Here is a 24,711-nt window from a genome sequence, read left to right as displayed (position 1 = left end):
GCCCGCCTATAATTCCAGCGGCTCAGGAGGCTGAGGCAGGAGGATCACGAGTTTAAAGCCAGCCTCGGCAAAAACGAGGCGCTAAGCAACTCAGTGAGACCCTGTCTCTAAATAAAATACAAAATAGGGCTGGGGATGTGGCTCAGTGGTCGAGAGCCCCTGAGTTCAATCCCCAGTAATCAACCCCCTCAAAAAAAAAAGCTGAAACCAGCAAGACCGACTTCACTCTACAAGTAGGAAAGAGGCCCAGACATGGGAAACGCCTTAATCGAGTGCACAAGACTAGTTAGTAGCAGAAAGAGAAACAGATCCTGAGCCCCCATCCCAACCTCACTGCCTGCACCGACAGCTGAAGCGGCCTCGGCTGATTGTTAATAACCGTGGTTAGGAAACGCAGACATCATTGCCTCCCGTAGCACCACCATCCCCGTCCTACTTGCGCCCTCCACGGTTCCCAACCTCCCTCGTGTCCTCTCCAAATGGGTTTGCCTAGCCATACTCCAGGTCTTCACCAGTATTCCGTATGCCCTAAACCCACCCTGAACACTTGGCCTACAGAAGACCCAAACTGAAACCGCCCAGCGAATCAGCCCCACGGCGCCTGCGCAACCCAGGCCGGCACGCGTTGGTGGCGTCACAAGCGGCGCCAACTCCGCGCTCCCAAAGTCTCCGGAGGCCGACCACGGAGTGTCAGTGGATTTCTCACACCGCGCAGCTTCGGGCACAAGGAACCTTTTTCAGCCGAAATTTTGCAGAGAGAGCCTCCTCGTGGCTGAGAGCTGCAGGACAGAGTGAAGAGAGGGAAAGAGTGAACGACGCTGAGGGAGACGTCATCAGAGAGCACCGGAAGCGGCCCGACAATGAAGAGTAAGGGGTTGAGGGCCAAGATGTTGGTTTGGGATGGGGATGTAAGGGTCCGGAACTTGGTGCTAGTGGGTGAAACAAGTCAGGGCTACCTGACTACAATGGGAATTGTCACACCTTACATAAAAGGTGACTCGGTCTGTGAGCTAGGATTTGTCTTTAGAGTAGAAGGCAGGTGCTCCCGGAGACTGCTCAGCGCTACGCTGTGCTGGAGCCGGAAGGCCCAAGAGATTGGCCTCATCTAGCCACTACCTCTCTGGTGTCTGCGGTCCAGGCCCTTCATCACCTGTTGTCCCACCTTTGTCTGGTGTAAAGTGCTGGGAGCTGCTGGGGAATCATCAGGAACCCAAGGCTTTGGGATTTGAACCGAGAAGAGATATATCAGGGAGGGGAAGCAAGCACCGGGACCGTTTTAGGCAAGAGAGCATGGAGATCAAGATCAGAATTTTGATCTCCACCTCTGCCGCCTCCTACCTATGTGTTCAAGTTAAAGTGTCTCAACATATCTGAGCTTCAGTTTTCTCGTGTGCATAAATGGAAATAGCAATTTTAAAAGAGGGCTTAGGCCGAATGTAGTGGCACATCCCTGTAATCCCAGCGACTCAGGAGGCTGAAGCAGGTGGACTGTAGGTGTAAGGACAGCTTCAGCAAGTTAGACCCTAAGCAGCTTAACAAGACCCTATCTCAAAAAATAAAAAGGCCTGGGGATGTAGCCTAGTGGTCAAGGGAACCCCTGGGTTCAATCCCGAGTCCCCCACACCTCCATGCCCCGCAAAAAAAAAAAAAAATAGCTTAGAAAGTGAATTTATACCGGTGATGAGAATCAGGAATGAGTCCCATTTCCCTGGTGTGAATATTAAACACCCAAAAAACTCCAACACAAGTGTACAACACGTCTCAGAGCTGGGTGTCAGAGGAAGTCAGGGTGTCCTGCCCCTTGTATAGATTTTTAGATTTCCTTTGTTCTCATGCTCCCTTTCTTCCATTATCTTACCTATGTGACTGGGGACCAAAAGGTGGAGTGATCCAAGAGTGAGAAAGTAGCCACCTAGGAATACAGGCAGGAAGAGAGTAGCCCTGGAGGCATTCCTTAACTATTACTTGCAGGGAGAAAACAATTCCCTGGAGGCAGGTAACCTTGGCAACCTTGAGGGGGCAGGGGAAGTGTCCTAAAGGTATTAGTATTTTATTTCAAAATAAAATACTTTACTTTCAAACCAGCCTCTATCTTCCCTATCCAACCCAATCATTTATTATCTACATTGACTGTTCTTCCCCCCATAATGAGACATAAAATATATGTGCCTTTTAATCAACTTCCTAGCAAATAATGAGTGTTTGATAACTATGTATTGCTGCAGAGAGACTTCCAAGTCTAATGCTAGACATTTATGACAGTTGAAATTTCCAGGCCCTGGAAATGCCTACAAACAATTGATAATTTCCATCTCCCATTTGAGGGAGAATTGGACTCTATATAGAACTTAAAACCTCCTTGAGGGCTGGGGATGTGGCTCAAGTGGTAGCGCGCTCGCCTGGCATGCGTGCGGCCCGGGTTCGATCCTCAGCACCACATACAAACAAAGATGTTGTGTCCGCCGATAACTAAAAAATAAATATTAAAAAACTCTCTCTCTCTCTCTCCCTCTCCCCGCCCCCACCTCCTTCTCTCTTTTAAAAAAAAAAAAAAACCTCCTTGATTTGCTTGATCAAAATGTACTTAGGGGCTGGAGTTGTGGCTCAGTGGTAGAGCACTTGCCTAGCATGTGTGAGGCCCTGGGTTCAATCCTCAGCACCACATAAAAATAAATAAATTAAACAGGAGATCCATTTACAATTAAATATATATATATATATATATATATATATATATATATATATATATGTTTAAAAATGTACTCAGGGAAGCACAGAATACCTGGTTGAAATTATAAAGTGCAGCGTGAATTTAGTTTTCTAGTCATTTGGCTCTTTTATTTTTTTTATTTTTTTAGTTGTAGATGGATACAATATCTTTATTTTATTTGTTTATTTTTATGTGGTGCTGGGGATCAAACCAGGGGTCTCACTCATTCCAGGCAAGTGCTCTACCACTGAGCTACAACCCCAGCCCTCATTTAGCTCTTATGCTAGACCTTTATCCCAATTTTATTCCATTCACACCTGTTCTCTGTTCCCAATACCACAGTTTTCTTTTTCAGACAAATTAAGGAAGAAAAAGGAGTGTAGAAGCTTTTAGAAGTTGACACCACATTGACCAATATATAGAGTGACGAAAGACCACTATATTTTATCAGTGAAGGATATCATCAATTATATATTTTAATTTCATAATACTAAAATGTGAAAAATCTTTCTTAAATATCAAGCAATCAGCAAAATGTAGTATTTCTAACCATGTGCATCCCGGACAGCTATATCACATTACTTTTAAATGAGTTGCTTCCTTAAACATAGTGAACAACTGCTCAAAATTCTGACTTGTGTTTTTAACTAGGCAAATTTAAGGGTGGTCCAATAACATGCAATATCATCTGCATACTTGTTAGAAATGTAGAATCTGGGAGTAAGGACCCAAAATCCGTGTTTTAATAAGATCCCAGACTTCTTAAACACATTAAAGTTTGAAAAGCACTCTTTTTAAATCATACCCTTGGAACTTCTAGGACAGACATTGCCAAAGGGAAGCATCCAAGAAGGTTGGGAGGTGCTACTCTGTGGTGGAGCACTTGCCTGGCATGAGTGGGGCCCTGGGTTCAGTCTTCCACCCCACCTCCCTGCCCCGCCCCCAAGAAAACAAGCTTTGCTTCACATCTTCAACCTCTGAATGAGCATAGTTATTTTCATAATTAGAAAAACCTTCAATCTTTGAGCCATATCTAATAGATCATTTCTTCTTTTTTTCCCCCTTTCATCCCCCAGGTGTGATCTACCGTGCTTTTTCTCAGAAAGAGGCAAAAGAGTACGATGTTCAGGTACAGTTTTGGGGAGGAGGTCCAGGAGCAACAGAGGCAATGGTGAAGAAGTCTTGGTTGTTTCTAAGCCTCTAGTACTGGTTTAACTGTACTTGCCTGCATTTACTTCTCATCTTTCTGGTAGACATCTTTGACTACATCAAGGTCTGTTGTGCCAATGTTTCCATATGCCAGCCTCCTTTCCTGTTGTGCCAAAGTCAAGTTTGATGAACTTGGACTCCTTGATCTTTTGTCATCTCCCACTATGTAGGGAGTACTAGGCCGTGCCCATCTCTAACTACCCTGATGAGCACTATCATTTGACCTTGTCACTGTACTCCCTTCACTCCTGAAGAAGGTGTACAAATCACATTTCATAAGAGGAATTTACAGATTATATCTGGATGTTTCAACATGTTTGGTTATTTAGGCAAAAGCTCTACTTTGTGGCTCCTAATAAGATCTTGAAATCAAGATTTTGAAAGACTACTATACCTTTATTTTGCTGCTTTATGAAAGAAAGACCACTTAGGTATTTAAAAGAATTTTTTTAAAAAACTATCTTCTTATCTTTAGTAATAATGATAATGAATTCATTTCTGGTTAGTGTCTAAAAGTATAAAGCTGAAACAAGTGTTATTCCTTCCATCCTTACTGTGAACCACCTCCCCATGGAGAGATTTTGACACATAAGTTTTCATCTTTCATTTAACCTCAGTCTAGTATTTATAATCCAATTTGAGCAAGAAGAGCCAAGCAAATGGCCAAACCAAAAGGCAGGTCTTCAGTAAAGAGTACTGTCCAAAACTATAGCAGACCAGAGGGCAGAGACACCCACTGCCCGATGAGTAATAGATTGCTGGAATTCCAACTTGAGAGGCAGTGACAATTGCAGTTTTTTTAAGGAATTATACACAATTATGACAGAGGACAAAAGTCCTCTCTAAGAACAAGTGCTCATTCACAGTACCTTGACACTGTGGCCGTATTGGAGAAAGTGAGCCAAGAACCTGAGATGCACTGGACACCTTTCTTCAAGCAGTGCAGGAACAGATCACTTAAAGACTAGCCACACTGAATATAGGGCTGGATACCCAAGGAAAGAGGACTGTGATGTGGGCTCAGTATGAGAATTCCTACTTCCTGGCCACCCTGAGGTTCTTAGTTTTGCTCTTTTCCCTAGTTTTAGGTTCCTGTCCCTCACAACATAGCTTGATTCTACTGAAGTCTCCTTCATATGGTTGGGACTGAATAAATACCATTGTCATACATTTTCCAAGCTTTGCTCCCTGCTGAGGATGAGAGAAGTCTTCTTCTAAATAAAAAGGCTTTTTAATCCTTAACAGAATAACCTCAGAGAAGCAGGACAGGAAGGCAGTGTTTGACATGACTGTTGAGTGTGACAGACTCACAAGTTGGCATATGGATGTGACATCTTGATGACTGTGGGTAGCAAACACTTGGCAGATAAAGATTGTGTGAGCCTCAGTGGGTAGACAGATGGGTCAGCGAAGATGGTGGCTTTCGGGAGTGATGGGTGAGAGTGTCTGGCGTCCTGGCAGCCCAGAATAATGAATACTACATCCACCCTGTCTCTGTGCAGCATCAGGAGGCAAGTCAGGCAGAGGCCTTTGTGAGGGCCTTCCTAAAGCGGAGCATGCCCCACATGAGCCAACAAGCTTGTGAGGATCAGCTGCAGCGCAAGGCTGTTGTTCTGGAGTACTTCACCCGCAGGAAGCGAAAGGAGAAGAAAAAGAAATCCAAAGGCCTCTCTGCCAGACAGAGGAGGGATCTTCAGCTCTTTGACATTAAACCAGAGCAACAGAGGTGAGCCCTGCCTTTGCTTTGCTGTCCTATCCCTGCCTAGTCTTGAGGTAGGCAGGGAGCACTGTGGCTGGCTAAGCAGCTTCTGCCCCACTTAATTCTCCATCTTCTCCACAAGGGGGCAGCCTTCCTTTACCAATTCATACTGTGTTTGGGTTTTGCTTTTAATAGCAAGGCATGGTGAGACTGAGGACTCTTCAGTGTTTGGCTTCTGTCCTAGCCTTAACTAATAAGATCAGTGCCATAAGTGAGTCTGTTGCCTATGGCAACGGGCTGTTTGTCTTTTGGCTTTCTTAGAAAAGAAGAACTGATATTTCTTAATATATAACTCTTTGTAGCTTTTAATATCACTCTACAGAACCACACACTGGGGTTTTATTGCCAGAGAAAGATTCTGCCTACACATTTTGAAAATTTCTGAAAGGAATGCATCACCATCTTGTGGGAGGACATTTTCCTCTGGCTGACACTCTGTCTCCCTTTGGCAATAATTCTGAGTTTGGGTTTCTTGGGACTATTTATAGGCTTTTGCTTGGAGATCCATAGCCAAATAGCCTCCCACATTTCAGAAGACAATTGAAATATGTCATTTTGTCCATGGCCCCTCTCAAGAAACCAGCAGCAGGCTGTGGGTGAAGGAGGTGATTGTCACCTGCCCCAGGGTTACCTCACTGCTGTCCTCACAAGTTGAGGTCATTTTCGGCTTTGAGTTTATGGTTCTTGTTTCTCTAACCCATGGCCTCATTCATGTAAGTAGAGTCCCCATGAAACACCAAGACAAGTGATAATAGCCTTGGAGGGAGGCCTTTGGGGACTCTCACCTGTTCTCTCCCCTTCCCACCACTTGCTCCATCACCTTACAGGTGTACCAGCATGACAACTATCAACTCCTGTACACCGAGGGCTCCCTAAGTTCAATATTATGTGACAGATTAGCTTTCAATTTCAGTTACTTAAATAATACTGCAGTCATTTCTCTCTCATGAGAAGAACAGATGAATGGCACCCTGGGTTGGTAAGGCAGCCAGTCTCATACCCTCAGGGACCCAAACAGCACATTATTGCCTGTAGATGCTCCTCAGGGTCTGGGATGACTGCTGAAGCTCCAGGTGTCATGGCTGGTATCTAGCCAGCAGGAAGAATGACAGGGCAAAGAAGGGCCGCTCCTTTCTTTTCTCATTAGGAGAAACAACCTCAAAAAGGTCTACCTTCAAGGAAACTGATGTTCAAGAGATAAAGGTATCTGATTTTAGTTAAATTGTCAGCAGTGGAATTAGGATTTACACCCAGTCCCTAATGGTTCCAGGTCATCATTATTGTCATGAAATCAAGCTCTGTGCTATTTGAACATTATAACACCAAGCTGATATTGCCTAACTTTTCACCTGTTTCTGACTTGATCACAGATACAGTCTTTTTCTCCCTCTGCATGAACTCTGGAAACAGTATATCCGGGACCTGTGCAATGGTCTCAAGCCAGACACGTGAGTTGATTTTTGAAGACTTACCCATTGGAATAGATCCCAAATCTTAGGGTAATTGTCAGTGCAGCCTTAGGAAGCAGCTGTCTGTGTTGCCTGGCTGCAGAAGTTTGTAGACCCTGTTTGCTTTGTTCAGAACTCTTCATCATGGTATAAATTAAGGGCTTCTGTTTACCTTGTAGGCAGCCACAGATGATTCAAGCCAAGCTGTTAAAAGCAGATCTTCACGGTGCTATTATTTCAGGTAATTTGCTTAAGAGCACCTGGTCATCCAGATGTTCATACTATCACTCAGTAGCAACATAGCGCTTGCATTGCCACATGGGTTCCTCAAAATATCTCCAGATTATCAGCATGGTCATAGATGGTTATAGCTATCTGGGCCTATTCTGATCTTGTTGGACACATTCTGCACACACTCTGTGGGAATTTATGCATGGCCAAGAATCTTGAACACAGAGTCCCTTTCAGCCTGTCACATGGTTTCCAAAGTCTGCTATGACTGACAGATGGTTCTGAAGATGACATCTCCAGCATAGACCTTTTCCCTGAACACAAGGCCTGGTGTCCAGTAGGAACTTCAAACTATGTATTCAAAACAGAACTTTTAGTCTCCCCTCAAGTCAGCCCCACCCCTGGTCTTTCCTATCTTAATTAATAGAACTACCAGGCCAAACATGTAAGAGATATGCATGTTTCTTCTTTTCTAATTCTCTTCTAGTCCATCAGCACATCCTAGTAGCCAAATCTAAACCACCACCATCTTTCCTGCATTTCTTCAGGTGCTCCCTAACCCTCTCCCAGCGGACACACTTCCCCCTCACCCAGATCACACAGCCAAAGGTTTTATAACAGAAATCAGATCATGAAGGGCTATAGGTATCGTTCAGTGGTAGAGCACCTGCCTAGCATGCTCAAGGCCCAGAGTTCTATCACACACACACAAAGAAAAGGGGAAAAAAGAACACATCAACTCATGTCTCTTCCCTCCTTTAAACCTCCCGAGAGCTTTCCATCCTTTTTGAGTAAGTCTCCCTCCTTACTATTGTCTGAAAGGCCCGGCTTACTTCGCTTGGGCAGTAGTCTAACCACACTGGCCTTCTTTCTGCCTCACTTCTTTCGACTTGGCCCTGCCTTAGGGACCTTGCCTTTGTTCTTTCTCTCTGCTCAGAGAGTTATCCTGTGTGTTCATCTACTGATTGTTTCTTATTATTTAGGCCCCTTCTCAGATATCACTTCTCCTGAGGGTCTGCCATTGCTAAAAGTGGCCCCCTCTACCTTCTTACTCTGTCCTTATTTTCTTCATAGAACTTATTACTGAGAAAATATATTTTTCTGTGTCTTGCCACACATTCCCCACCACCACCACTGTTAGAACATTGAATGAGAGCAGGATCCAGAATTATCTCATTTAGTGCTGTGCTCCCAGCACTACCTACAACTGTATCAGGAACATAGTAGATGCTTAGTGAATGTCTATACAACACCAAGTCAGTGGTCACCACCTGCTGCCTATGGTGGTGACTCACCTCACATTGCTGACTGCTCTACAGCAGGACTCCCATTCCAGTCAGAGTTCAGGAGATCCTGGAGAATGCACAACAGGAAGGTGTTCATTCAGATTCTGCCAATGACAATTGGCTCCATCAGAAAAACAGACATTGGGCATTGGTGATGCTGAGCACCTATGACCTCTTGTCTCCAAAACCCTTCCTCAGACCCTGGTGTCCACATGCCTTCCAAAGGGCATCTCATAAGAACAACCCAGACCATACAAAGCTCCAGGGCAAGGATTTGGGAAACCTGAGTTCTCACTTGGGTAAGCTGTGAAGCCTCTACCCTCTGGGTGCTTCCTTTATTCTGCTACTAGGTCAGTAAATGGAACCAGCACCCCCAAACCCTTGAGGACTGGCTGACTGGCTTTTCCAACACCAGAGAGGCCTGAGGTTTCAGCTACCTTTCTCGTTTGCAGTCACAAAATCCAAATGCCCTTCATACGTGGGTGTCACAGGAATCCTTCTACAGGAAACAAAGCATGTTTTCAAAATTATCACCAAAGAAGATCGTCTGAAAGGTATGTAACCATGTCTCTAAGGGTATTATGGACTGTGGTCTCCCTACCTGCTACCGTATCTCTTTGGGGCTCCAGGAGTTCCATTTGTCCTATTGAGTCAGGACAGTTTGCAGATAGTTAGCAACTCTACATTCCTAGCCTGCAGAGCCCACCCCTGCCCATTGGGCCTCCCAGGAGGCATTTGTTTACCTGGCCAGCAGCCCCGACTGCTTGGTTCTGTCTAAGTTCTGTTTGGGACCCTCCATCTTCCAAAAGTTGCTACCTTCCACAGGAGTAAACAGATAACAGAGGACCATGTGCCTGGAGAACTCCTGTGCCTGGAGTTCTGAGGACCATGCTTTTTGTGGTGACACTTAGGATATCATTGTGGCCAGCATTGCTCAAGCAGGCACATTGGGTCTGCCAGAATCTCAGAGATCCCCACCTCCTTCTCTCTTGTTTTTCCAGCACACACTCTACCCCCAGTCACTGTTCCTTCTTATATTCTGCTAAACATTATAAACCTCAGAAAGTGGTGTGAAAGTTTCTCCACTGAGCATAAGGCCAAGAGCCTGTCTGAAGGTTATGTGGAAAAACCTGTTTCTGCAGTTGTTTGGGAGCTTCTGGTTCTGGGAATTTGGTTCATAGCCTTTGGCCCTGAGAATTAGGTGTTGAGTTATACTTAGAATGTGAGTCAATTGGCTTTATGACAGAATAACCACAGGTAGTCATGTGCTGCTACCTTGGTGGGTTTCCCTGTTTCCTATTTTCTTAGCTTATTTTTTTTAATACATGTGTTTTGTGAATAACATTCTACATAAATTGAGCTTACCACTGGATTTTTTTTTTCTCATCCTTTTTCTTCTCCCCACCCTAACCCAGTTATCCCCAAGGTAAACTGTGTGTTCACAGTAGAAATTGATGACTTTGTTTCCTACATTTATGGGAGCAAATTCCAGCTTCGGTCAAGTGAACGGTCTGCCAAGAAATTCAAAGCAAAGGGAATAATTGACCTGTGAATTCTTTGCCACTTTTGACAATTGTTTGTGATACCTGAAACTTGGAAACACCCTACAGGCCACCTATCAGTGAAGAGATTTTGGTAGTAGACCACTTCCACCCAAGGGAAATGAGAGTTAAGGACATGGAGTAATATGGGAAAATGCACAATGCACTGAGTAAAGAAGTCAGGGGACAGAGGTCTATTTCTAAGTGATCTTAATTGTATATTACTCCCATGGAGAGAAGAGAATAGCAGAGAACACACCAGGATTAACCCTGCTTGATTTGAAGAGTGGAACTATTCGTTTATTTCTTTTTCATATTTTTGTGTTTTCTGAATGTTGTATGATGATCACTTCTTCATGTTGTAATAAAATATACATGTATGCATAAACATTCCTGGGCTGGGGCTATAGCTCAGTGGTAGAGCATTTGCCTCACACATGTGAGGCACTGGGTTCGATCCTCATTACCACATAAAAATAAATAAAATAAAGATATATTTAAAAAAAGAACTATTCCTGCAACTCACCAGGTTGAAAGGGAGGGGAGCCACAGAGTTGTGCCATCATGCCCTGCCTTTCACATTGATGCAGCACATCTTTGACACATTACTTTTAAAAGTACCTGCCATCAAACTCATTGAGCTAACTAAGGTTTACGTTGCAGTTTAAAGAAAGTTATGAGAGCGCTGGGGATGTAGCAGGAAAAGAAAAAAAGGAAGAGAGAGAGGGAAAGTTGAAGAGGAGTGAGTGATGAAGTTGCTAAGTGACTTAAGGCTCATTTCTTTAAAAAAAAAAACTGGTATTTTTTTTATTTGTTTTAATTAGTTACACATGACAGTACAATGACCTTGACATATCATACATTTGAATCACATGGGTTACAAAATCTCATTTTTCTGAGTATACAGGTTGCAGAATCACATTGGTCATGCAGTCACATATATATACACAGTAGTAATAATGTCTGTTTCATTTCTTCAGGGATTAGAAGAGGGGTGGGTTACTGAGACAAAACACTAGGTCCATCTGTGCTTACTAGCAGTTGTTCCAGTACAAGTAACTTAAACCTACAGTTTGCATTCTCCCTCCTGAGTCTCCTGGGCTCCAGAGGCAGGTTAACTGCATCACTTTCCAAGGTCTCACCTAGGAAAACCGAAGTCCCCAACACATGGCACCTTTCCGTATCTTAATACCATTTTTGCTGTTGAAAGACTTGGCTTTTCAACCTGACTCTAGCTCTCTGTGGTGGAGTCTGTAAGGCCAGTAGACAAGGCCCTTCTATGCAGGGCCAGAGGAAAAATAGGCCAGGGGGCAAAGTACCAATGGTGTGGGGGACCAGCCTTCCAGTGGCTAGTGCTGGGAAAGCCACGTGGGTCAGAAACATGGCTCGGGATGACAAATTGTTCCTTCCCTGTAAGAAGCAAGTGTCTGTTGACCACCAAGGTGAGGGCAGAAGCATCCCTGGTGATCTAATTCATGTGCTTTTTCTTAGCCCAGAAGAAGCAGTGATGCTAGAAGCTTTGCTTTCTCAGTGTCTTCCACCCAGGGTGGAGAAGGGAAGTGTAAACACTGACTCTTTGTGACAGGAGAACAGAAAGACCTAGCTCTGTGACACTGCACCTCCTGGAAGCTCAGTGCATCTGCGGTTCCGCGGGACCAGCCTCGCTGCTTGGCCCTGCTTCCATCCAGTGTGTTGGGCCCACTGCTCTCCAGGATGCTTCGGAGGCAGTGCAGGTGCTCTCTCCAGTTAGCACACAGTCTTTGCTGCTATGGTGCACGGACTAGGGGACAGAGCTCAAGTGCCAGTATAACCTTGGACAGGGAACCTGGCATAGTATCTACAAGGCCTCACTGACTGAGAGCAAAAAAGCTAGGATTTGAACCTAATAGCCTGGCTCTAGAGCTGTATTTTTTACTGTAGAATGGCTGCAAAGAAGAGAAAGAGAATGTGCTAAAGTACATAATACACTGTCTTTACTACCTGCCTTCCCACTAAGGAAATGTCTGCCTTCAGTGCAAAGTAGCTTCTGTTCTTCCAACCAGCTGAAAGTGCCACATTTGTAACAACGGCATAGGTGCTATAACTCCCTGAGCCATCCTGCCCATTCCCACCCCTCTGCAATGTAAAAGGCATCCAATGTTGTGTAAATACACAGTTGCTTTCCAGAAAAGTTGTTGGTACCACTTGCCATGTGAAATCTGTTTTTCATTTGGCGCAGACTCAAGTTTCTGTGAGAGTGGCTGTATAATTTGTAGACTTCTCTCCCACTCTGCCAAAGGAGACTTGGTGAGAACCCTCACCTGCCACAAAGCTGTGGCTGTGCTTGCTTGTTTCTGGGATGCACTTTTGTCTCCATGGCCCACCTAGGGGCCACCAGGTCCCATGCACTAAGGTCTACATCCTCCTCCCAGGCATAAGAGGGCCAAGTCAGGAAGGGCACAGGTCCTGATGAAGCTACACAGAGCAGGAGCATGGATCAGGGATGGCCATGTCCCCACAGGCTGTGACTCAAGCCTTGTCACAGTGGTACTTGGCAGTCTGATCTGTGTCTAACCAAGGAGCAGGACCCTAGTAGAGGCTGAGGCCTTGAAATGCAAGCCCATGTTCCATATAACTAAGTCTGCCTCTTGTAAATCATGCACCAGAAAAAGTGCCAGAGAGGCCAATGGGGAGAAAATGTGGCTACCACCTCCAAGTAGGACTTAGGAGGCTTCTGAACCAGGAGGTGTCAGCCCAGAGACCCACTGTTCTCCAGAGTGAGCAGGCCCTGAGGCACCTTTCTAGTTCCCAGAGCCATCTCTGAATTGAGGATTAGCTGCAGCACAGAGCACCCAGGGGACAAGCCAGAGCCTCTCTGTGGGGAGAAAAGCAACTGGAGGGTGCTATCAGTCTGCTCAAACCTCCATAACAAAATACCATAGACTGGTGTTTCAGCAACAGATTTGTTTTCTCATAGTTTTGGAAGCAAGCAGTCCACAATGAAGGTGCTGTCAGGATTGGCTTCTATTGAGGCCAGAAGAAGTCTTCGTGACTTGCAGACAGCCAGCGCCTTCTCACTGTGTTCTCATGTGGCCTGTCATCTGTATGCAAGGAGAGAGAGGTCTCTTAGTGTGTCTTCCTCTAATTAGGACGTTGGTCCTGTTGGATTAGGGCACCACCCTTAACCTTAATTGCCTCCTTAAAGACCCTATTTCTTTCTGGGCGTAGTTGCTTAACACCTTTAATCCCAGTAATTCAGGAGTCTAAGGCAGGAGGACATCAAGTTTGAGGCCATCTTAGCAATTTGTAAGACCCTGTCTCAAAATTTAAAAATAAAAAGGATTGTAGATATAGCTCAGTGGTAAAGTGGCCCTGAGTTCAGTCCTCAGTACCAAAACAAACAACAACAACAACAACAAACTAACTCCAAATACAGTCATATTGTGAGTTTTAGGGCTTTAATATATGAGGTGTTGGGATCACTAGCCAGTTCAACCAGCCCAATTTCTAGACCCTGAGCTCCCATTTCCACTGAGTTATATTACTTGCTCTTTCAGTTACTTAGATTCAGGGCTGCTCCCTACAGATCCTAAAACCCTTGGTTTGCTAAGTTCCCCTTTATTTTTACAAATGCCAAACTCTTTCTCCCTTATTGTGGGAGGAAATATATACTGAGGTGGGCAACGTGAATGAACCAAGGAGGCCCCTGGGAGGATGTAGCTCCAAGCCTGGGCAGCTGTGGGATCTAAAGACTGTAGTCAAACCCAGGTTCAGGACAGGAGGCTGCAGGATCATCACAAATTACCCAGGAAATCAGAGAAAGGTTCATGAGGGTCTGTCCACTGATAGGAAGGAGATGTGTGGCTGCCAGTCTCAACCCCATAGAAGATGCCTAAGGTTCTGCCCAACTCATTAATGGAAGGAGATAAATAGCAAGAACTGCTAGGAAAGTTTTAATTCATGGGGCAGATTGTGGAATTCTGCTGATCCGTTCAAGTCCTGAAGTCTTTGGGGGGTCTTAGTGTAACCAACTGCTAAGTGGGGCCATTTGACTAGATCAAGGTTTCCTAAAATGAGATCTTGGAACTTCCTGCATCCAAGTCAGCAGAGTGCAAGTCAAAAGCAGCCAGATCCTTTGCTGTACCTCAGACCTGCTGCATCGGACTCCAGGGACAGGACCTAGATAGTTGTGTGTTTATCTAAGACCCCAGCTGTTTCCTTCAATCATTGATGTTTGAGGATGGTGGACTCCAGATGGTGTCTAAAGTCTCTTCCAGCTCTGGTGTCTGGACTATGATTTAAGATTTGGAACTCTTGGGCCAGCATTTTCTGGATGACAGAAAAGATCATCAAATGACTGATCTCCTAGGTTCTGAAAAGTAAACATGAACATTCCTCCAAAAAGCCATAAATTATGATAAAAAGCTTTCTTTCTGGACAATGGCTTTAGTGTTAATTTAGTTTGCATTTCTTAGCTATAATGCCTCATTAAGACATCTGTTAAATGTCTATAATATTAATTTAATAGAGGGGGTTCTAATAGAACTGTATTGGAATTGTCCATTTAATTAACCTCATGGGCCTTTAATGGATGTCTTAAATAGACATCATTAACAAGAGTGTTAGACAAATTAAAATTAGAGTCAATAACATTCTTGGTAATTTTTCCTGAGCTGTGAAGGACGAGCATTGCTAACTAGACAGGCGCAGAGATGGGCTGCACACAGAGTAGCATCAGAGCTGCCATCCCTTGGGGAATTTGAATGGACAGGCCCCAAATGGGATTCACCATCCTGTGTCCTGGTCAGCTTTGCCTAAAGAAGATGATACTCTCCAGTCATAACAGGAAGCTCTCAGGAGAAAAGATTTGCCCTCCCCTCTCCATATGCCTTTCACAGAAAAGGTTTTCTCTCCTGGTCCATCAGGCTGAGTTCCTGGAAGAGGAGGGGTTTGGTGAGGGAGGAAGATGAAGAAACTATAGGAACTTGCCTAGAGATTCTCACTAAATACCAGATGTCTACAGTATCATGGATCATAGGTGGTATCATGGAGCAGGTGAGATAGGATAGACAGGGATAGGTTAGAATTGGTTGGGGTGGGTGGGTTGAGTAGGATGAGATGGGATTAAATGGAAAACATCACTTTTCTTTTGCCTCTGCCGCTCCATTGAATAGCTCTCACTCAATTGATTCGTCTTTCCAAAGTCAGTAGTCAATTCTCCATCTTGATCTTATGGCCTCTCTCATCAGCATCAGACATCATTAATTGTTCCTACACCCTAAAACTCCTCGGAATCCCCATGCTCCCAAATTTCACTCACTTCCCTGACTGTTGCTGCTTAGTGTCCTTGGGTGGATTCTTCTCTTCCAAACTTTCAAATATTGTTGGTATGTTCCCTGAGCTCCATATTTGGAGTTTTTGTTATTGTTGTTTTTGCTTTTGTACTAGGAATTGAACTCAGAGGTACTTCACCATTGAGCTATATCCCCAGTTCTTCTTATTATTATTTTTTTTAATTTTGAGACAAATTCTAAGTTCTGGAGGCTGGCCTCCATCTTGCAATTATCTAGAAACATATCTGACCTGTAATAGGTTTTTGAGGGAATAAAAATTCCGTTCCCTTGACATCTGCACTTGGATATCTAACGAGCATCCCCACTTGAGGGCCTCACCCAGAGTCGTGGACTTCCCTCTGCAAATCCATACCCCTCCATTCCCACTTCAGCAAATGGCCTCATCATCTCTCCGTTACTCAGCCGGCAAAACCAGGAGCCATCCTCCATTCCTCTCTTGTGCTCATGCCCCCAATCAATCTTTGGAGGTCTTGGTGGCTCTCCTCCCAGCTCTTCATCTTCCCTGCACCAGCCCTCCTCTGTCCGCCATCCCACTCCCAGCCAGTCCCTCACTGGCCACGCCACATGACCTTTGGAAACATGACTCAAATCAGGCCACTCCTTTGCTTAAAAACCATGAGCAACCTCTCACAATTAAGTCATGCTCCTGACCAGGGTTGCTGAGGCCCTCTCCACCTGCCACCTCAGCCATCTTGTCCCCCTTCCCATGTCCTTGTCCCTGTTGCTTTTTGACTCAGCATTTTCACTTACCACTCCTTCTTCTTGAGACTTTCTGGTCCTGGACCCTCTAGGTTAAGGTGACCTCCTCCCCTGCATTCTCTTGCTACACTTGGAAGCCCCCTTCTCAGGGAGGCCCCTTCCCTCCTAGTTCCCCCCGCAGCAACCCCTCCATATCATATTACACCATCTTACATCTTCTGAAGCCCTTCTCAGTAGCTGACAGTTTTACCTGCTTGTTTAATGTCATTTTCTCCCACTAGGATACAGTAAGCTCCATGAACGCTGGGATGTTGCCTACCTCATATTCCATTGTAACCATCATAAACCCCATGTGATGCAGAACATGGCTTTTCAAACTTTGTAAATGTTCAGTAAATATTTCTTGTCTGACCAAAAAGGGAAAAAAATGAGACAAAGGTTGGTTCTGATAGTGGATAAGGGTTGGTGCACACAGAAGCCATAATGCCACCTAGTGACCTCCATTTGGCCCAGACAGAGCCCCAGGTGGCTTGTCCACTGCAGAGTAACACCATACCCTGACATCAACATGCTACCCCACCTTTCCATGCTGGCCAGCACCCTTGCCAGTAAGAGTCCCCAGGTGCCAAGAAAGCCTGCATCATTGGGGCCTTCCCCTCCTTCTATTCATACTGATCAATCTACACTCTGCAAACAGCTGTGACATGTGACCAGTGCTTCCCTGTCCTTTTCAGTTTCACCCACTGAACCCCAGGGTGCAGGTGTGCTGCCAACATTGAGTCGGGAAACCTCAGTTCAAGGCTCAACTTACTCTTGACCTTAGTTCCAGCAGCAAAGATGCAAAGAAAAGGGCTGTGGCCTTTATTGTGGAAACATTTAATCTACACAAACTAAACTTCACCCTCTGCTAAAAAAAGGAGGGAGAGAGAGAAATGATGTTGCAGGTAATGCTGCTAATGGCCCTGCCTTCTGCTCAGTGGAAGCTGGCTTTGCAGTGAAGGTGAGATGGGAAGCACCCTTAGTTGCCCTTGGCCTCCCCGCAAAGTGTGTGATTACAATGCTTTTTATGATTACATGGGCCCGAAGCCAGTACTGTACTAGAGAGGCTCACACCAACCAGCCAATAGGTGCATCTCTTCCCAACTCCACATCAGCAGCTTGAACCTACCACAGCAGTATTTACACCACAGCAGATACCACGTGCAGAAGTCAGGGCTTGTTCAATATTTACCACCACACCATTGCCCGAAACACAGAAGCTACTCTGTTCACAGCAGAAGCAGTGAACAGAGCAGTTCCCTCCGCGGCCCAACTCCTGGTGGAACTTGAGGGTCTGTCTCCCCAGTGACCTTCCTGCTCAGGACTGGAGCCTGAAGGGCTGTCATTGTCACATGTACCTCTGTGACCTGGGGGCTAGAAATATGAGTGCACTTGCTGGGTGAAAACACAGCACTATAAACTTTGTATCTGTGTGCTTGTATGTTATACTTCAATTAAAAATGTTATTTGTAGGAGTGGGTTGTGGCTTAGTGGTAGAACACTTGCCTAGTACATGTGAGGCACTGGGATCCATCCTCAGCACCACATAAAAAAATAAACAAATAAAATAAAGTAGTTATGGGCTGGGGATGTGGCTCAAGCGGTAGCGCGCTCGCCTGGCATGCGTGCGGCCCGGGTTCGATCCTCAGCACCACATACAAACAAAGATGTTGTGTCCACCGAAAACTAAAAAATAAATATTAAAAAATTCTTTCTCTCTCTCTCTCTCTCTCTCTCTCTCTCTCTCTTTCTAAAAAAAATAATAAAATAAAGTAGTTGTGTCCACCTACAACTAAAAATATTTTTAATGTTATTTGTAAAGAATAATTAAATCTATCTTGTGAATGTTTTATAGGTATCTGAAATGATTTTAGCATTTCTCTGGCAATCTTGTTCTTTAACAGCAGGACCCAATTATCATAATGGCCCCTGCCTAAGAATCACAGATTTAAAGCAAGAAAACTCAAAGTCCTAAGAAATGCAGTATGTCACCAAATTCACAATTTTATTGTCTCCCCCAGCCTCTCAAAATATTGACTTTTTCTCTGCCCTGGACCTGTGGGGACCAAGAATTCAGCAACACTTCAGTCACTAGGGTGTGGTTGCCACAGATCTGCTGGTTCCCTCCCATGTGAGGCTCACAATTTAGTGGGTAGGATGGTGAATGGCGGCTGTGGGGTGGGACAGGGAAGGGAACAGAGCTTAAGTCAGTGGTCCCTGGAAGATCTGGAGATGAGCAAGCTTCCCTCAGGACCTGACCTTAAGACAAGATTTCAGAGCTGAGCTGGAGTCTGGTGGGCAAAGGAACCTTCAGCCAGGAATTAGGGTTGGGGGCAGGACCCAGAGGGAAGAGCAGCTGAGATGCCGCTGGACGTTCAGGCACTGGGCAGGGCAGCAGGAATCCAGGGCAGAGGTGGAGAAGTAAACCAGCGGGGCCAGAGTAAGGGCCAGGAAACCTCCAGGAGGCACGGCCTGTGGAAGACACCCGTGGCCTGCAACAGGTTTGACATTATATACACAGAAACAGTACCCCATGATCAAGGCCTCAGGGACTCAGTTGAGCCTCCATCTATCATAACCAAGTTGTCTAAGGAGGGCCACTAGGTGAGAGGGGGGTTGGCATCAGCAATTTGGGTTGTTAGATGGAGGGGCAGGAAGCTGAGGCTGGCAGGGCAGAGGAGCGGGGCTGAGACTTCTGCTGAGGTCTCCTTAGAGAGGAGTGGGTAGGTGGGAAAGTCCGAGAGGAAGGAGCCTTGGGCAGCCAGAAATTAGAAAGAAGCAGGCAAAGCCGGGACCAGGGAGAGGGATGCATGCGGGCACACAGCTGGGACGCTGGAGGGCTGGGTCCTTGCCTGCTCAACTTTGTGACCTGAGGCAAGGCACCACCTCCTGATGCCATGTCCTCTCTAGAATAAGCATCATGAATAAAGCACAAGGATGAAGGTTCACGTGTGTGGGGTCACCCAAAAACTCAGAGTGCCAAGATGACAGTATCATCTTCCGGACATACAGGACCAGGTGTTTTGCCAAGCGGTTCCCTCCATGGCCCAACTCCTGGTGGAACTTTAGAGTAGTCCTGAGATTTGGGCATTAGTGGCCCAATTGCTAGCCAAGGACATGAATTAATCCACCCAGGATCACATAGCCAGCAGGTGGATCATATGGCTTTGCCCCTCTCCCCAAATCGGCCCTCCTTCCAGGACCTGAGGAAGGCTCCCTTTCCCTCAGATTTAAAGCCCCATTGCCAGGATGAGAAAAAGACTATTTTTTTGCAAGGCACGAGCCCCTGCCAGCTTCTGGCTCCTGGCGGTGTTTGCTGCAGAATTTAAAGACTGCAATAACTATTGAACACCCTATTATCCGGCTGCCTAATTAATGTAAATGATAGTTACAGTCCGCTCACGAAAGGCTTATGTTTCTCTGAGGAGGCCCTGCCAGCCACCTGGGCCCCATTCCAGGGGCTTTATGGTGGCAACCCCATTCTGGCTTTGTTGAGTAAAAGGTAAGTTGTGGCCCTAAATAATGAAGACAGAAGGGCTCGGGGCGGGGGTGGGGGGCTCCACAAAATAGGACAGCTCCGACTGCAGTTCCCAAATCAGATGACAGAGTCACTACCACACAGGCTCCTTCCATTCTGACCTGGAGGCTCGAGTGCTCCCTGCAACCCTGTGGCAACATCTCCAGGCCTCCCAGAGGTGTTCCTCCCAGTCCCCTGAGCATACAGTAAAATATTATCTGAGTCCTTCATGGACTGGCCTTTGCCCCGCTCAGCCCCACCTCACATCAGCCTCCCTCTTGTCCTTTGGCTCCTGGTGAGGGGACCAATTTGACCACATTTTCTGGGAACTGTCCTGGTTTTATCACAAGCCTGGGCCAACAAGGCAGCTGGGCATCTGTTCCAGCCCCACCAGCCTACAGTGGTCCCAGGAAAGTTGTCCAGGATGGTCCCCCCCATTCTATGTCTGTGTCTTTATTCATTCAAGCTGCCAGAACACAAATATATCACAGGCTTAGGCACCTTATCAACCACAGAAGTTTATTTCTCACAGTTCTGATGCAGGGAAGGCTATGATCAAAGCGCTTACAGATTTGGTGTCTGCTAAGGGCCCTCCTCACAGACAACCATCTTTTCATTGTGACATGAAAAAGGGGTGAGCCATCTCTCTGGGGCCTCTTTAATAAGGGCACTAAGTCCATTCACGAGAGCTCCACCTCGGTGATCTCATCATCTCCCACAGGCCCTGTTTCTTAATGTCATCTCATTGGAGATTAGATTTCAACATGAGTCTGAAGGATCTCAAGCACTGAGTGCACAGAAGGCTGACTCCTGGCCCTCCTCTGAGGGCAGACTAACAGCCGCCTTCTAGAGAGAGACTTTCCCAGCCACCCTAACTCAGTCACTCTCCTCTCCCCAGTGTTGAGGAACAAAGCTGGCTCTCCAGGCCTTGCAGTGACTGCCCAGTCCTGCTCTTCTCTACTCCCTGGTGGCTCTTGCAGGAAGGTTGGGGATGGCCTTTCTGAGGAAGAACCTATATCCAGCTCAGTGCAGCTGCATTCTGGGTGCACATTAGAATCACCTGGGGGGTTTTCAGGACAATATCAGAGCCCAGACTTCAACAGCCAGCCCGAAACTTAGACCAGAAACCCTGGTGGGGGAGCCTGGTATCTGTATGCCTTTAATTAGCATGGCATTGGGCACATCATTCACTCTGAGAATCTGTTGTAAGGACAGCGAGGCACAAAGTAAGTGCTCATTGAATTTGCTCTTTCTATTGTTGAATGGATAGGATGACCTCCAAGAACAAGTCTGAAAAACTTGAGCTTTGAAAACTGAAGTGCTTCAGCACCCCAGATACATCCCCTGGGTCTCCAAGGTGATCATGGTCACTCCTGGAGCCACAGGCCTGGCCAGATGCCCCTTCACCTAGAGACCAGATCCCGGGAACCTGTGTTTGTCATGATCCTTCTGCGCTGTGTTGTAAACCTGTGTCTGCCTTCTTGTCTTTGAACTCTGAGAAATTCACTCTGAGTCCCAGGGCTCAGCACAAAGGCTGACTCAATGCAGGTGCTCAGAGAATAAGTGAATCAGTGAACATCCCCACAACTGTGTCATCAGGCACTTGTGAATCATTTCAGGGCCATCTCTGGCAAGACTGTGCTTCTGAGACATCTCCCTTGACTGCCTGACCCACAGTCTACATACATGCCAGGTCCATGTCTCAGCATGCCTTGCAGTTACAGTGTTGGGGCTAATGTTTCCAAATTGTGCATCACAACTTTACTGGCTCTTGTCATTAATATAGCTGGAATATGACCTAGAATAGACTACAAAATAAAATACCAAAATGAAGTGCACATAGGTCAGTTGTTTCCCCAAATTTCATTTCAGTTATATGTAAAAATGGAAGTCTCTAGACATCAGGGAGCAATGAATCAGGTTTATTCTAGAAAGTTCTCTAACAACTTCAGGAACTAGGGACAATGACAAGTGAAAAAATAGGAAAATGGTGTTCAGAAGAGGGAGGGACAAGCCTGACAAGTCACAGGTTGACAGGGTTGGAGCTGGACTCCAGTTCAGGTTTTCTTACTCCATTACCCTCTGCAGAAGCCCATGATATATCTGCTCTATCTCAGGAGCACTAAGGTGGCCTCTTTTACACCGTAGCCCCATGTGGACAGGTCTCTCAATTGCTATTCCAGGAGACACTCACTCACTTTGACCTGTGGCAACTGGGTGCATCAGTTGAGACTGTTTGAGTTGCAAAAAACAAAACCCAACCCAAGTTGGGAGAATTTTAAAAACCCCAAAATTAAAGGGTCAGAGTAGTACTGCCTTCAGGAATGGTTTGATCCAGAGAATGAAACAACATCCTCAGGACCTCTTCTGTCTCACTTTACCTTTGATCTGTTTTGCCTCCTTGTTCAGACAGGTTTTCCCTTCATAGCTTACAGATGTTTGCTCAAGCTCTGCATTCCCTCAGTCTAGCTGGAGCCTAGCTAAAAAGAAAAAAGATATTTCTGGGAACCCTTCCTCTAGTCCTAGAATGTCTTTGTCCTGATTTTACCCTTAATGTCAGGTCCCCATCCCTATGGTGACAGAGTACATCACAGTGTACCCTGGTTAATCATCCAGGGTACTGATTAACCAGGCCCAGGTCACATGCTTGTGCCTTCGCAACACCTGGGTTGGTTGTCAGGAAAGGGGATAGTCCTCTAAAGGAAATCATGGTGCTATATTTAAAAGAAGGGAGGAAAGATAAAACAAAATGAAGGAAAGATGGATACTGGGCGGATTTGGGAGGTGGAAGTGAGGCTGCAGGCTTCTTAGTGCTTCTTAGTGCTCTGGAAGTCAGTGGGTGATGCTGGGGTGCGTCTGCTGGCTCACAGGGTGACACAGGAGGCAGCCAGGCCATGACTCTTGCAGCTCCTTCCTACCAGGCCCTTCTGCAGCTTCTCCAGCCTCCTGCTGAGAAGATGCTGCCAGCCTCTTCCAAAGAACACCCTGGGTGAGATTGGAGTCAGGGAGAGAGTGAGCAGCTGACGCAGCTCCAACCTCAAGGTCCAGTCTGTCCTGGCGTGCTCCGTGACACGTCCATCTTCCCTTCCCCACTACCTGGCCCACAGTGTGCTCTAGGCTCTAGCATCAGACCCAGAAACAACTGCTTCATGTGGGCTGTTGAACTGGCTTCCAGGGGTCAAGTTCTGGAATAATCTTTTATATCTAATCTCCAAGTGGCTCTGCTTCTCCAACAGAACTTTGTCAACAGTCCCTGAGCTTCCTTCTCTGAAATCATCCCAGTGAGCACAGGAACAACACATGGGACAGTGCCACAACCAGTACCAGGAGCAGCCTCTACCCCATGCCTACAAGGACTCCTAGTGACACTCTCAGAGGGTTCACATCTGCCAGGCATCCAAATCCATTTTGGAGGTAGCTTTTGCTCTGATGGAATGCCTAGTGCAGAGTCATGGACATCTTCCCTATGACCAACTGCACCTCCCTCCACTGGTTTATTCCAATGAGGATACCCTCACAGTGTTCATCTTGCTATTTAGAGATATATTCATAGACTGTGAAGGTCCTCGTAGTTGACCGGGCAGCACCCATGTGCCCTCCAATGATTCTAAGCCAGCAAAGCAGTCCAACACTCCTTGTCAAGGACTAGCCAAAGTGAGCAGTTGTTAGTGCTGTTTGCCTAATATTTCACCAATTCTATTAGGGGAAGATGTTGTTTCCTTGCCCCCTTGTGTTGAATGGGACCATAGTCAACCCCAGCCAATGAGCAGAAGCCATGTGTGTCACTTCTAAGTCAGACTATTTACCCACTGGCACGAGACCCTCCAGAGTTCTCTTCCCACAGCACAGTCACCAATATCATTCCAGATGATTGTACTCCTTTAGCCTAAGTCTCTGAGGGACTTCAATAAGAATCCCTTTACTGACCTGCAATAGCAGGTAATATGAGTAAAAAATGAATGTCTGTTGCTTTAAGTAATTAATTCTTTGAAATGTTTTATTACTGCTGCATAAACTAGTGTATCCTGACTTACAAATGTCTCCTGGGACTAAAGGAAGGTTTCTTTTGTTATGAAAAGGAGGTAGGGAACTAGAACTTATATAGTATCCTTTTCTTCCTCTAGGGGTTGCCATGTCTGGATGAGAAACTGGAATTCTGCCCCACCTGGAGACCAGAAGCCAGTCTAAGGGAAAGCCACCATCCAAAGACAACCACAGGCAGAGAAATGGATAGAAACAGTATCCTTGAGAACATGGCCAAACCATTCGGTCAACCAACCCTGAAACTCTCACTTCTCAACTTCCTGTTATGCAAGATTCCTTCTCACTTAAGCCAATCCAATTTGGAGTTTCTGGAGTTCTCCTACTTGAAACTGAAAATATCCTCACCAATGGAAGAATGCAGACACATCCCTTACTCAAGCAGTCCTTGGAAGTAGTAACTTTCCACCAAGGTCACCAGTGAAAAAACCTTCACTCTAGAAAGGTGCAAGGTGTCAATCAAGACCATATATCTCCTCCTCCTGATCAGAAAGCTGAGCAGAATTGAACTATTTAATAGATTGAAACTGTGGAAATCAAACTCAAAATTTGACCTATGCAATAAGGAAAAAAAAAAGTGTGTGTGTAGGAGGGGCGTGATATGTTGGATATGTAATCGAAAGCGATTGTAACTTCTGACATGACTGGATTTGGGGGTTCAAAGATATTGTCAGGAATGTGCCTTTCTCCATCTCAACTGTGTTTTCTTTCATGACAGTTCTACTCTCCAATAAAATTTCTTGCCAACTGCTCCTGGGAGGCGTGTAGTTCCTACTGGAACAGCTGGACTCCCCAGGATATCACTTTCCCTGCAAAGGGCTTAAGGTAGGTCTTCGCTGGACTCCCTTAGAACACAGGCAGGTCCCTGCACCAACTGCAGCTAGAAAACACAGTAGTC

General features: G+C 45.8%; 1 protein-coding gene across 2 annotated transcripts; it reads left to right on the top strand.

Moving 5' to 3' along the window:
- Positions 1-619: 619 nt before the first annotated feature.
- On the top strand, positions 620-24,564 carry Pop4 (POP4 homolog, ribonuclease P/MRP subunit). 2 transcript variants are annotated; one of them, XM_015496944.2, is made up of 7 exons: positions 620-867; positions 3,787-3,839; positions 5,422-5,645; positions 7,049-7,126; positions 7,306-7,367; positions 9,096-9,197; positions 23,897-24,564. In XM_015496944.2, exons 1-7 carry the CDS (start codon positions 861-863, stop codon positions 23,914-23,916), a joined length of 546 nt encoding a protein of 181 aa, XP_015352430.1. In that variant the 5' UTR covers positions 620-860; the 3' UTR covers positions 23,917-24,564. The 2 variants fall into 2 exon arrangements, with proteins under 2 accessions (XP_015352430.1, XP_015352429.1); XM_015496943.2 differs by lacking the exon at positions 23,897-24,564 and adding an exon at positions 10,059-10,572 and having other exon boundaries at positions 622-867.
- The last annotated feature ends 147 nt before the right edge of the window (positions 24,565-24,711 follow it).

The sequence above is a fragment of the Marmota marmota genome, unplaced genomic scaffold (genome assembly GCF_001458135.2).
Source record: "Marmota marmota marmota unplaced genomic scaffold, marMar, whole genome shotgun sequence".
Classification (NCBI taxonomy): domain Eukaryota; kingdom Metazoa; phylum Chordata; class Mammalia; order Rodentia; family Sciuridae; genus Marmota; species Marmota marmota.
This window is presented reverse-complemented; position numbering and strand designations above follow the sequence as displayed.

Excerpts from the sequence above, each read along its gene's own strand:
- Pop4 (XM_015496943.2), top strand. Across the intron at positions 7,127-7,305 it reads AATGGTCTCAAGCCAGACAC|GCAGCCACAGATGATTCAAG; the intron begins GTGAGTTGATTT and ends TTTACCTTGTAG. Across the intron at positions 7,368-9,095 it reads TCACGGTGCTATTATTTCAG|TCACAAAATCCAAATGCCCT; the intron begins GTAATTTGCTTA and ends TCTCGTTTGCAG.